The sequence below is a fragment of the Pinus tabuliformis genome, chromosome 6, assembly GCF_031772625.1.
Source record: "Pinus tabuliformis cultivar Carrire ecotype Pingquan chromosome 6, CPIR1, whole genome shotgun sequence".
Taxonomy (NCBI): domain Eukaryota; kingdom Viridiplantae; phylum Streptophyta; class Pinopsida; order Pinales; family Pinaceae; genus Pinus; species Pinus tabuliformis.
The window spans coordinates 1228653862-1228667151 of NC_142292.1; the positions used below are offsets into that span (position 1 = coordinate 1228653862).

Sequence of the window (13290 nt, forward strand, 5' to 3'; positions counted from 1 at the left end):
TAAGCCGAGGAAAATAAAATAGTGTAGGCTGAGGAAGCTTGGTACGTCCTAAGCCGAGGAAAATAAAATAGTGTATTTGTGTTGTTTTAATTTTTTGAGTTTGTCCATTTCGTTCGATGGATCTCGCAACTCAGTGAAAGTTTGTAATCTTGTACAGGGAAACCACTTATTAGAGGAGAGACCGTTGATGTCGCTATGTGGAAAGCACAGTTTCAATGCGATTGTTTCTTTTTTCTCAGTTCTGTTACGTGGGTTCAACTGTTTGGTGCAGGGGATGAATTCCTCGAAGATGAATGGCCATGTGACGCTGCACGCTCAAAGATTCCCTTATTGAACACCTTCGATCAAAGGGTATCAAGGTCCAACCTTTCGATCAAAGGGTATCAAGGTCCAGGATCGCGACAGCGATAAGTACTACAATGTCGGCAAAAGGGTGAGTAAAGCCCATCACTGTGAAAACTAAGCGGAAATCAAAGGCACTGGTGGCCTGCGGAACCGGTATCGGGGTCTCCATTTTTGCCAACAAGTTCCCATCTATCTATTCTATCACCTGCGAATCCATGAAGGATGTCCAAAGCTGCAGGTCAATCAACAACTTGAACGTTATAGCAGTTGGAGGAATGCACACCACCCCCGAAGAGGGCAAGAAGATACTCGATGCTTGGCTCGACACCCCTTTCAAGGTCCCCCTGCCCTGCCAGCAAAGGGAATCCATGGCTGCCTGAGATCGTTGGTTTGTTTTTTTAAGAAAATTCCTTATAGGAAATGCCCAAAATACCCGAACACAACAAGCCTCAATCTAAATCGCGCTATGCTCTCTGTTCATTAAGAAAAACGAGAAACTTCCAAGATGTGGATATTATGCCCGAGGGATCCATGAGCATCGTGTGAGAAAGACCTACTGCTGCCATTATCAAATTCAAGGCCAGAAGTATCGAGCCGGCCCATCAAGATTCGGGTTGGCGATGAGGTGTTTTTTGTTGAAAAAAAAACTTCGTATTCGAATGAGCCTTTTTTTTTGTCATATTGGTTAGCTTGAACTGGCAAGTTTGTGGTGCTGGCCCATAGGACGTTTGCTCCTCTGGTTCACAACGGTGCTCTTAATAACCGCCCATGGAGTCGACTTTGCTTCAGGTAATTGTTGCAATAACGGGTTGGGCGACAACCAAGGTGGACGTGCTCAGCTTTGTTGTGGTGCTGTTGCAGTGTGCCCCCTTGAAAAGCTATCCAAGTGATATCCATTGCCCTTCAAAAGCGGGATACTTTTGCAAATCTGGCACGATTAGCAAAAGTGAGATTACTCATATTATGTGTGGTGCTTTTGCATTAATTCATAAAATCGTAGTGATTTTTTTAGATCATGGCTTGTGCTATTATTTTATATTGTTTTGAAGGAGAATATGTCTCAGAAATTTGTATACATATTGAGATTCGTGGCCTCAATATGAAGTTGTTTTTTTTTAATTCACGACTCTAATTAATGACAAGGAAAATTTAGAGTTCCAAGGTCATTATATCCAAGACTCAAAAGTACATAATCTATGATGGAAATATTCAAATGAGAAATCAGTGGTCTATTCCTGCATATGAATGGTGCGGTATAGCCAACATGAGTGACAAAGAATCCAAGCACAACACAATAAATGTTTGCGTGAGTTTGTGGAATAGACTCACTAGCATGTTGTATTATGAGTCACACATTTTATTAGTAAGAAAGTCTAGGGTGTTTTGTAGTGGTCTTTATAAATTATGTACTTGGTAACTCCAGAGTTGGAGTTGTGTTGTAAGTCTTGTAAGGCATGTGTACCCTCATACAGTTCATGGTAATTAAGAAACCACTTTGTATTTGCAGTGTCGGTTTATGGTAAGCCAGAAACCACATGTAAGAGTGAACTAGGACAAAGATTCCTGTTGACATGGTTTAGGGCTAGCAGCAAAATCCCTCGGCCTGATTGAGTTTGGTCTTTGGTGAGCCTTAGTGGCCAGAGTGCCCAAGTGGCAGGGTTGTAGCCCAGAGTGGCTGGAGTAACCTAGCGGCAAGTTTGTGGCTGGAGTGCCTTCGTGGCTGTGTTGAGCCTTCATGGTTGAGTTGAGGCTTAGTGGTTGTGTTTAGCCTTGGTGGCTGAGAGCCCTTAGTGACATGGTTGAGGGTGATCAGATAAAACCCATAGCATGGTTACAGGTAATCCGATAAAACCCATGACAATGGAGGGAGGTTTACACGTACAAGTACATGTATGCAGTTATAATGGTTGAGAGAACCATGTATGTGAAGGATATCCTACAAAATTGGTGGTTGTAGCAGTTAGCACCCATGCATCCCAGTGGATGGTTGCTCCTTTATATGGACATCAACATATTCTTTTATAACGACAACTAGACTTTGGAGATTGATATCGAGACAAGTACTAATTAAGGGGGTGTGTTGAAATATCAATTCCTACTTGTCTTAGTTGTGACTTTCTATGTAAAGAGTTAGTTCTATTTTGTTTCCTAGTTTGGTGTGTGGTTGAGATATTCCCTCAACCCACTTATTGGGTGTCCAAGATAGTTTCCCTATCTTGAGACAACACTTCATGTATATATGCAATATCTTATTTGATTAATAAGATAGAGATTTCCTTTATGGAATTTTAACAATATTGTGCCATTAATTCCTTTCACCACTTTTATTGTTTAAGTTATGTGCATGATCTATATGCACATCAGTAATCCATTTTTGGCTTAAATGTTACAATATGTGGGTCATGATCCGCCCACCCCATGAAAAACATAAAATGAACAATCAGGATTAGGTCCGGATAGCTTGGAATTGTAGCTAAAATATATTAAGCAAAGTGCACTTCAATTCCATACCCTATATATAGTTATATTTAAAATATTTTCTAGTACTTCTGTGATATTATATTTTAGGGAAAGTGCACTTCAATTTCATAGTTATATATTTCATAGTTATATTTATAATATTTTCTAGTACTCCTCTGATATTATATCAATATAGAGTTTTATCATCTAGATATTTTAGTCATTTACATTCTTTCACTTTGTTAAACATGCTTTACAAAACTTTATTTAACAATAAAGGAGGAGAATCTAATCTTATACCACTTGTATCAAGTTCTTGAATGTTAATATTTGTCTAATATACAATTCTCTTCTTTTTATAGTTAACACGCTCAACCGTTTAAATAGATTAACTTTTCTCTCGACACATACTTATATGAGATGGAAACAAATATAACATACATGCCCTATGTACTCTTTTCTAATTCTCACCCAACAAGTAAGTATAATATTGAATTCACAAATTCTACTATATGCATACGGGGTAATCTCTTATATACATTCACACGTAAACTTTCAATGCTCGCTGATTACTTTCACACGTGTAAAATTATTGAATTCACAAATTCTATTATATGCATACAGGATAATCTCTTGTATACATTCACGCATGTAAACTTTCATTGGTTGCTCATTACTTTCAACATGTAAAATTTCAGTGCTCGCTGATTACTTTCATTTCCTATAAAAGGAAGTACATCATCGAATTCATATATGAATTTATATTTGCATATTTAAGGAATTTCCTATATTGTGAGTAAGTGATATAGTCTACTTTATATGCATGCATGACAAAGGCATACAATTATCGGGAATGTATATATATATATACTATGCATGTAGATCTCAACCATATGCAAATGTACACTACATGCACTTTTTCCATTAGTTTACAATTAACATATTATTTATAATTCATCATCAAGAATTAAGTATAAACAAGGATCTAACCATAACCATTGTTTGGGAAATACTTAGGAACTGAGCACGTTCTTCTTGACCATGAATTTTCTCTACCAGTTCCCTTGAGTTACGATATTCTCGCTATAAGAATCAACAACCACTTGATTCTTAGGTGGTTCATTTATAGATAGTCTTCTTAGTAGATTTTAGCATCATCCTACTTTAAGGTCTACCAACTTTTTTTCCTAGGCTTTTTTGTTTTAGTTTTTCTTTGAAAAATATACTTTTCGAATGCTTTTCTTTGTTCCACCCCACTTAGTATTTCCCTTCAACTAAGTGATTAACAAAATCTTTCTCTCCTATTATGTTAATTTAATTTCTTTCAAAATCTTTCTCTCCCATTATGTTAATTTAATTTTTTTTATTTTTATTTCTGGGATTTTTAGGAGATTTTTAGAGAAGATCCATCATGTGGATTTGACCAAAACAACGTTTTCTAAGCCGACAATAAGTATTCTACACTCTAGTCCTCTTTCATGAATATTTTCAACCAATTTATTTATTTACTCAATAATAATAATATAATTACATCATGACATAAGTCCCATCACGACTTCTCTTGCCATTAAATCAAATAATAGTTCAATGTCTACAAATTGTAACTCTCTAAAAACAGAGTCGTAGGGGGGTTACATGACAAAATCACTATTTTAGCCTCTGGCACATACCATCTAGGATCCTGGTAACTGGGTTCCTCTGTATCCTCGACTAATCAGGGGTTCAAAATTTCCCAAAAAAATAAACATGTCAAAATCTTGATCAACTTAGCTTCAGATCGAAGATCTCGTCATTCTAAATCCCACGGTGTGAACGACTCTCAAATCTGAGCTTGTATGCAAAAATTGGAGCAGGTCAAAGTTCAAGTTTGACTCGCTCACATGGCAGGATTGGATGACATGGCAAAGGTCCTAACGAATGGGGAAGTGACAAGTGGCAAGTTTCCATGGCCCCCCGCATATCGCATATTAGAGGAGTTAAGAATCGGCCCCCGGTTCAAGCACAGTTGCGATTTGATTTATCACATATCGCAATCGCAGAAAGTCTCGCATTACATTACCACCAGTTCTCCGCCGATGTGAAATGCGATAGGATATCCTAGATGTGATGCAACTTTAGATTCTAGTTTATAACCCTGGAAGGTTTGCTGCTATTGCTGTGTATGGACTTTGATATCCGCTGAGGGAAAGTGCCAATTGCGAAAGGACTACCATATGCAATATGTTATATGTTGTGTTTCATAATCCCAACAGATCCATGTATCATAGAGTGCCTATTGTTTGGGCTTGGGGTTATCTGTTGATTGCGATAAGTGATAAGTCCCGAACGCGATATGTTTGAGTGTTGTAGTTTATAACTCGTCGGCTCCGCCACATTGCCAGATCACATGTCATAATGTGTTAAGTCCTATGTATAAGAATCACCCTCAGCAAAGTCAATTGCAATATCTAACAGAGCTACAGAACCGTAACCTTTTCTACAGGACCACCACTCTGCATGTGACCACTCAGCCCTTAACCACGAGATAGGCGGGAAAGATGGCGAGACCACCGATTTCAGTGGAACTACCAGCTTTAACTGCGAATATTGAATTCATTTGGTAGTAAGTCAAATTTGGAGTAGAAAATTGTGAAAACACTGACAGAAATCATAACTAAAGAAATTTTCAACCAAATGGGTTGCAAAAAGACGCTAGATTGCCATTTTTTGACATTCTAAACTCATTGAAACAGGGTTCAGGAGCAAAGAAGCACTTTAGGAGAGGATGTTTGCAAAGTGAAGCCTATGGGTGCTCTGGTCAACCAAAGTGTTTATTCAGTTGATGGAGGAGTTCCAAGATGGAGATGAACTTGTATGGGTCTTCCAGCCTCCATATGTTTTCTGCAGCAACCATTGCAGTAGTGTTGCAACTTTATTTCTTATTTTTTCTATATGTGCATGGAGAAAGAGAATTGTTTAAGTACTTCAAGTGGATTGTTGTACTTGTTTATTCTCTTGGTAGTTGGAGTATGGGGTCTTAATTTGAGAACCCTTAGCTTGTTGATTGTTTCATGACTAACTGTATGTTTTCATATGTTTAGAGTGAGAGTCTTTGCAGAAGAATGTTTCCTTGAAGGGGAAACTAACCACTCTTTGTTTCAACACACTTATGTACTCTTTACCTTGACGAATTTTGAGCATAATGAGAGGGGGCCATACCTTTAGAGCTGATCCAAAGAGATGTAGTCCAGGAGGGGTGAACTCCTTTATCAATGGCTAGTGTATTATTGTTTGATACATGCTTCCATTCAGTGTTTTAGTTTCACGTTTTAAGTTTTCTTCATGAAACTAACATAAGTAAAAACACATAAATTTCATGCTTCTACTTGCTATTTTAAAGTCAAACCTCAAGCACATTTTTTTATTCTGAATGGGGAATTAGCATAACATTACTAATATGCTCCATTTTAGATCAAGTTGGTATCAAAGCTATGGTTTTCTTTGTGCAAGGAGGAATTGATTGTTTTTTGCAAGTGAATGTGTTTTTTTTTTTTTTGTAAGCTACGACATTTCTATTATCTACATCAAATTTAAAAGTCAAACTTAGGAACCTCAATCCACCCAACTGGGAAACCGGATCTGTTGGCTCCTATTCATCATACGATCAATAATGTTTTTCATGCTAAATAATGTCAAAAAACTTTGCAGGACATTAAGCCCTATCTCACCAGGTTTTTCCAAAAAACTATTCTTTCCAAGTTCTACTAACAGACCCAATTTTACTACTATTGCTATAGCATACAAACTAATATTCAAAAACCAGAGCAATATCATTCTAAATTCAAAAAGAAGACAGTTAACAGGCCTCTCAATTCTCCGCATTTCCTCTTCTGGATTTATTGCTGTCGTTGGTCTTCCCCAGCTCCTTCAGCATCTCTTGAATTTCCTTGAGTTGTTCGTTCTGTTGACGAAGCAGCCCTTCAACCTTCGCCACCTCCTTTTTCGCTGCCGCCATTTCCTGAGCCATTTCCACCATCTCAGCCGCTACTTGCTCCATGGCCTTTGCCAAGAGATGCTTCAGCACCCAGTAAGTGTGAAGGGCGCGGCGGTAAAGGGTTAATCTGCCTCGCGTGTTGCCTGGGTCCGGCAGCTGAGAAGTCCATTCTTCCATCTCCGGGTCGGACGGTTCCTCTAATACTCTGTCCTCCATGACATCAATAATTTTTCTTATGTCTACATTTGTCTCCAGATTGTATGCCTGTTCAGCTTCGTGCACCGCCATGCTGATCGATTTCTTCCCCCTTTTCCGTCTTCTCTGCGCCTGATTACCCTCCTCGTTGATGATTGGTTGTCGGGGTCTACCTCTGCCTCTCTGTTCATGCGTCTTCCTTCTTCCGTCCTTTCTGCCCCGCTTAGTTCCTTTGCTGCTCTGCCCTGTTTCAAAATGCTTGCTCCTGAAACCTTCCCCCTGGCTATACTCCATTTCATCTGAGCTTTCTATTTCGATTTTCATGCAACCCCGTTCGAAATGCCTGTCGCCTACTGCTTCCCTCTCTGCTTGGACTGCCTTATCCCATTTCTCAGCCATTTTGGTACGGTTGAGGCGTTGATTTTGGTTCCTCTGCCAAGTCTCCCCTTCTCTTGCCACCTTCTTCGACTTCTTGCTGCTTGTCATCCTTCTCCTGTTCCACCTTATAGAATTCTCGCCACCTTTTCGCTTATGATGGTTTTTCTCTCCACTTCTTTTCTCCCTTGCACCTTGAATGATGCTTTTTTCGGTGTTTTCCGGTTTTTGTTTTCGGCTGCGTACCTATTGTTCTGAATTATCATTAAATGCTGATGTCAGGGAGGTAAGGCCGCCGTCCTTCTGTCCTATCTTCGCTGCCGCATAAACCTGCCTTATTCTCCTTCTCCCGCTCCTCGCAATTTTTTGATTACCATTATGCTCTTTCATGGTTATCGTTGTCTATGAGTTGTTTTAAGCCGTCCCATCTTGTCATCGCTGCTTGATTAGTCCAGCTGTCATCCACTTTCGCCAATGATTCCTTACTTCCCCAATTAGCCAAGCAATCCGCGGGTTTATTTCCTTCTCTTCTGACATGCGAGGTGATCTTGTATTCGATCCCTTTCAATGTTTCCTCGATTTCTTGGACTATACTCGCTCTTCTCCAGCTTTTAACTACCTTCTCCCACTATTTCCTTTGTATTAATTTTCTTATGGTGCTAATGACTAGGGCTGAATCACCTTCGATCTCTATCTTCCTATATCCATTTCTTATGGCAATTTTGAGACCCTAATAAACAGCCATAAATTCCGCCTCATTATTACTCATTGTTCCTCTGTGTTCTGCATAGATCCATTCTACCTCTCCTTGTCTGTTTCTAAAGACTCCTCCAAATCCTGTTGGGCCTGGGTTCCCCTTTGCTGCCCCGTCGAAGTTGAGCTTGATAAACCCTTCCGGTGGCTTACGATAAACTACATGACTTTGGCCCGCTATAGGTTGGTGCTGCTTTTCTTTGTGTTGGTAGATCATTCCTTGTTCCAAGTTCAGCCTTTTTAGGATTTTTGTTTCTTCCTCAGAGGTCTTCCAATCTTCTTCTGCCCAATTTTCCGCGAGGATTGATTCTCTGATTTGTCTTAGGGTTCTTTTCCAAAACTCTTCCGGATTTGATGATTTACCCTTGAAGATTCGACCATTTCTCTCTTTCCAAAGATTCCACACATTGAAGCCTGCTGTCATGTTCCAAGCTCTTCTTACTACCTTGCTTTTGAACTTTCCTTCTCTCCAGTCACATAGGGTTTGAATTATATCCTATGGATTTCGTTCTGTGGTCGAGAATAAGTTTCTAGTCTTCTCCCATTGGAATTGGGTCGTGTTGCATCCATTGAGAAGGTGTTCCTGGTCTTCTTCATCTAGATAACAAAGGCAACATCTTGATGGACCTGAGAAACCTCTTTTTTGTATTCGATCCCAAGTTAGAATGCGTTTCCTTCCTACCAGCCATACGAACATCTTGATCTTCGGCCACCATTTGTTTCTCCATATCTTCCTCCACTTCTGCTCTTCCTCCCCCTGCTCTTACTGTATCTTTACATTATATGCTTCCTTTATGGTAAACGCTCCTTTGGTTTCTTTACCCCATCGCAGAATGTCCCTGCCTCCTCTATTTTTTATTTTCCTGGAATCTAATTCCTTGCTAAATATAGTTTTTTGATCCTCTGTTGCGTTCTTGTTCCATTCTTCCATAGATTTCCATTCCCTCCATTCTTCGTTTCCTCTTTCTTCTATCCAATAATAATTAACCCTAATGAGGTCTCTGTCCATACCTATTCTGTAGATTTCCTGCATTCCTTGTAGGTCCACCATTTTCTCCCTTTGTTGCCATGCTTCCTCCCAAAATCCCGCATTCTGACCTCCTCTGATTTCCCAAAAAATATGACCATCAACTAATTCTCTGCTTTGAATGGTTAGGTTCCATATATCTGATCCTCGGGGTGCTTCTTGTTTCCTTAGTATTTCTTCCGGGGTTGTTGGCATATTATATTTTTTTGTCCAAATTTCTTTCCACAGGTCCTTCCCTCCTTGCATCCATCTCCATCTTAGCTTGGCTGCTAGAACTTGGTTTAGGGTCCATGGGTCCCTTAGGCCAAGACCTCCTTTTTCTTTTGGTTTGGTTAGGCTGTCCCATGAACAGAGGGCCCATTTCTTTTGTTGCTTGGGTCCTCCCCAAAGAAATTTTCTGTAAATCTCTACCAGCTTATTGCATATCCCTTTTGGTGCTGCCATCACTGATAAGGGATATATCGGGATCGCCTGAATGGTGGATTTAACCAGAACAACCCTTGCTGCCAAGTTCAGAGTGCGAAAAGTCCAATTTTCCAGTCTTTTCATGATCTTTTCCAGGATGCTCTTCCAGTTTCCTATTTTGAGGGATGAGGAATCTAGCGTAGTTCCTAAGTACTTAGTTGGGAGATCCCCTTTCCTATAACCCAAGATCCTGGTTAATTTTTAATGGGTTCCACTATATTAAAGAAAAATGTTCTTGATTTCTCCTTGTTTACCTCCATACCTGAGCCTTCAATAAATACCTCTAAAATTTTCTTTATCCTTCTCACCTCCTTCATGGAGGCTTTGCAATATATCATGATGTCATCCACGAACTATTGGTGGGTGACTGAAGTTTGATTGCCCCATAGTCTCAAACCCTGGATTTTTCTTTCTCTTAATTCTTTTTTGAAGTATCTACCTAATCCTTCTGCTGCTATTATGAAGAGAAAGGGGGATAGGGGGTCCCCTTGTCGAAGTCCTCTTGTAGCATTAAACGTAGCAGATGGGGCTCCATTTATCGAGATAGAGAAATTCGGGGTGGAAATCATGCTTAAGACCCATTTCACCCATCTGTCACAAAATCCAAAGGCTTTAAGGATGGTTTCTAGATAATTCCAGCTTAACCTATCATAGGCTTTTGACAGGTCTAATTTTATCAGCATTCCTTTTTCTTTCTTCACTTTCAGAGTGTGGATTACTTCCTGGGCCACCACTAATCCATCCAAGATCTGTCTTCCTTCTACAAACCCAGTTTGCTCTGGGGAAATTATGCTTGGTAGAATCGATTTCAACCTTTGTGCCACCACTGATGCCACTATCTTGTAGATAACGTTACATAAAGCTATAGGGCGAAAGCCTTCAGCTTGATCCGCTTGATTAGTTTTAGGAATAAGAGTCAGCAGGGTTGAGTTTATTCCTGGCCATATTCTTTGATTGATTCTAGCTTCCTCCACCACTTCTAAAACTTCTTCAGCAAGGAAATGCCACCCTGCTTGAAAGAATTCTACCGTATACCCATCCGGCCCGGGAGCTTTGTTCCTTTTCATGTTCCTGACTATATCCTCCACTTCTTCCATCGTAACTTTCCTCATTAAAGCCAAAGTCTGATCTCTGGTTACCAGTTTAGGGATCTCCCTGCTTATCTTTGTTATGGCTTCTGATCTATGATCCTAAGTTTCCTTTAATAAGTTTTTGAAATGATTGACCAACACTTTTTCGATTTCTTCATGCTGGAGGACTCTCTGACCTTCTTGATTTTTTATTGAGAAGATTCGGTTTCTTTGTCTATGCTATATCATTGCTTTATGGAAGAACTTAGTATCTTTTCCCCTTCTCTAAGCCATTGAACCCTTGACCTCTGTCTCCATAAGATCTCTTCTTGTTTCCTTCTTTCTTCTAGCTGGTTCAATATAATTCCTTCTTCCTTTGTTCTTTCTTCCTGTATGCCTTCTAGGATATCCATCTGCTGCAGCTCTTCCATTCTCTGTTCCAGGCGCTTTTTCTCTTCTAGAATATTTCCAAATTCTTCTTTATTCCACTTTTTAAATTTATCCTTCATCTCCTTTAGTTTGAGTTGAAAGGTGTGCATCTTGTTTCTTCCTCTTTGGTCAATCTTCCTCCACCATTCTTCAAGTTTCTCTACCAATCCTTCATTTCTTAGCCAAAAAGCTTCAAATCTAAAGGGTTTGTTGGATGGTCTTTGCTTTAGATCTATTTCCATTTTAATCGGCCAATGATCCGATCCTGTTACCGGGAGAATTGTGGCTTCTATGAATACATCCTTCATCATTATTTGTTCGGAGATTAAGAATCTGTCAAGTCGAGATGCAATTTGATTAGCTCCCCCTCTGCGGTTATTCCAGGTGTGGTTTCCATTTATGGTTTGAATATCGATCAGTCTCTGCTCCCTTATCAAGTCTCCGAACTGTTCCATTGCTTTATCCATTCTCCTTAGCCCTCCTCTTTTTTCCTTTGAGGTTTTAATCAGATTAAAATCCCCTCCTACGATCCATTGTTTTCCAGGGATTAGACTTCTCAATGCTTTTAAATTTTGCAGAAAGTTTTCCTTTTCTCCTTGGATATGTGGCCCATACACCCCTGTTATAAAAACCTCCTCCATTGTTCCTATTATCTTTGTTGTCCCTGTTAGTATTCTTGGAAATCTTATCCAATTACTTAATTGAATTTCTTCAGGGTTCCAAATTATTACCAGACCTCCTGCACTCCCGATCGCGTCCTGTCCCATCATTTCATATCTGTTCTTGTTTCTACTCAGAATTTCTCTCATTTTCTCAGTACTTATTTTTGTTTCTTGTACTATCATTATGCTCGTTTTTCTTTTTTTAGTCTATCATTCAAATACCTCTGTTTGCCTCTGTTGTTGAGGCCTCTTATGTTCCAGCTTGTGATGATCATCGTAAAAGTTTCGGAGGGGATTGGAATACCTCTGAAAGAGGTATCACTCTTCCTGAATTTACTAGCATCTCTCCAACTTCTTGAATTGTTTCACTCATTGTTCTTCTACCTCCTTTTTTACCTCCCTTGCCAATGCTGCTCATTCCTAGATTTTGTGTTTCCTTCTTTGCCATTTTCCTGTCTTCTCTATCTTCCATTATTCCTTTTTTCTCTTTATATCTTTGTAAAGCTTCTTTGTACATCTGTTTCTGATCCTCTGGGATGAATCTTTCATCGAGCCTCTTCCATTCCTGCAGAAGCTTCGTCATTACTTGTTCTTCTTCTTCTCCTTTTGTTTTCTGTGGGTCTCTTTCCATTTCTCGTTGATCCTATTGGTTTTCTGTTGGGCTTTCTATCCTCTCTTGATCCTTATTCATTTGATCTATCTCTTTGTCTACATTTTCCTTTATTACTTCCATTCCTTCTGATTCTTCCTCCTCGTTTGCCTCTATTTCTACTTCTTCATCCTGCAGTATTTGGAACTTGTTTTGGGATTCTGTACTATGGGTACCTTTTTGTTTGCCCGTCTGTGTCTTGTTGTTTCCTCTTTTTTTCTTCCTTTGCACTTCTCTGAAGTCCTCTTCCTCCTCTCCTTTTTTCCTTGCTGCATTTCTCCTCTCATTTCCAGCTTCCGTTTCCTTTTCTGCTAGCGTAATGGGACATTCTTGGTATAAATGGCCATATTCATGGCATCTTCTGCAACGAAATGGGATATGTTCGTAGTCAATTGGTTGGTGCCAGATCTCGTCATGATATTCCAATTCTATTGTATCTGGAAGTGGCTCTGTGATGTTCATGTACGCACATATTCTAGCATATGTTGTATATCTTCCCCTCTTTGTCGATTCTGCCACTTTCACAAACGATCCTTTGTGTTTCCTATGCCCTTAAGGACCTCTGGGTCCCAAAATTCTGTTGGTAGGCCGAAGAGTCTGATCCATATCGGGGCAGCTAACATTCTTTCCTTCTCTGGGTTGTAGCAGTCTACCCACTCCCTCATAAATAGTCCAGCGTTGTTCATGAAGTAGGGTCCTTCCTCAAAGACCCTTTCCCTATCTTCTAGGTTGGAAAATATTACTGTAAAAAATCCTTTCGCTCCCAACTTTACTTCCACATGTCCTTTTGGTTTTGCACCTTTGCTGGATCCATCTGAGCAGATCTTTCTCTGCTGGCCAATATCCTACGAACTTACAGATCAAAGCATAATCCCTGATGTAACTTC

General features: G+C 39.7%; 1 protein-coding gene and 1 pseudogene across 1 annotated transcript; one reads left to right on the forward strand and one right to left on the reverse strand.

Moving 5' to 3' along the window:
- Positions 1 to 308: 308 nt before the first annotated feature.
- LOC149263125 (DNA damage-repair/toleration protein DRT102 pseudogene) lies at positions 309 to 1235 on the forward strand (annotated as a pseudogene).
- Positions 1236 to 8078: 6843 nt separating this feature from the next.
- On the reverse strand, positions 8079 to 8525 carry LOC149263126 (uncharacterized). Its single transcript, XM_089386508.1, has one exon. It carries the CDS (start codon positions 8523 to 8525, stop codon positions 8079 to 8081), a length of 447 nt encoding a protein of 148 aa, XP_089242634.1.
- Between the last annotated feature and the right edge of the window lie 4765 nt (positions 8526 to 13290).

Excerpts from the sequence above, each read along its gene's own strand:
- LOC149263126 (XM_089386508.1), bottom strand. The coding sequence starts at position 8,525 with ATGACAGCAGGCTTCAATGTGTGGAATCTTTGGAAAGAGAGAAATGGT.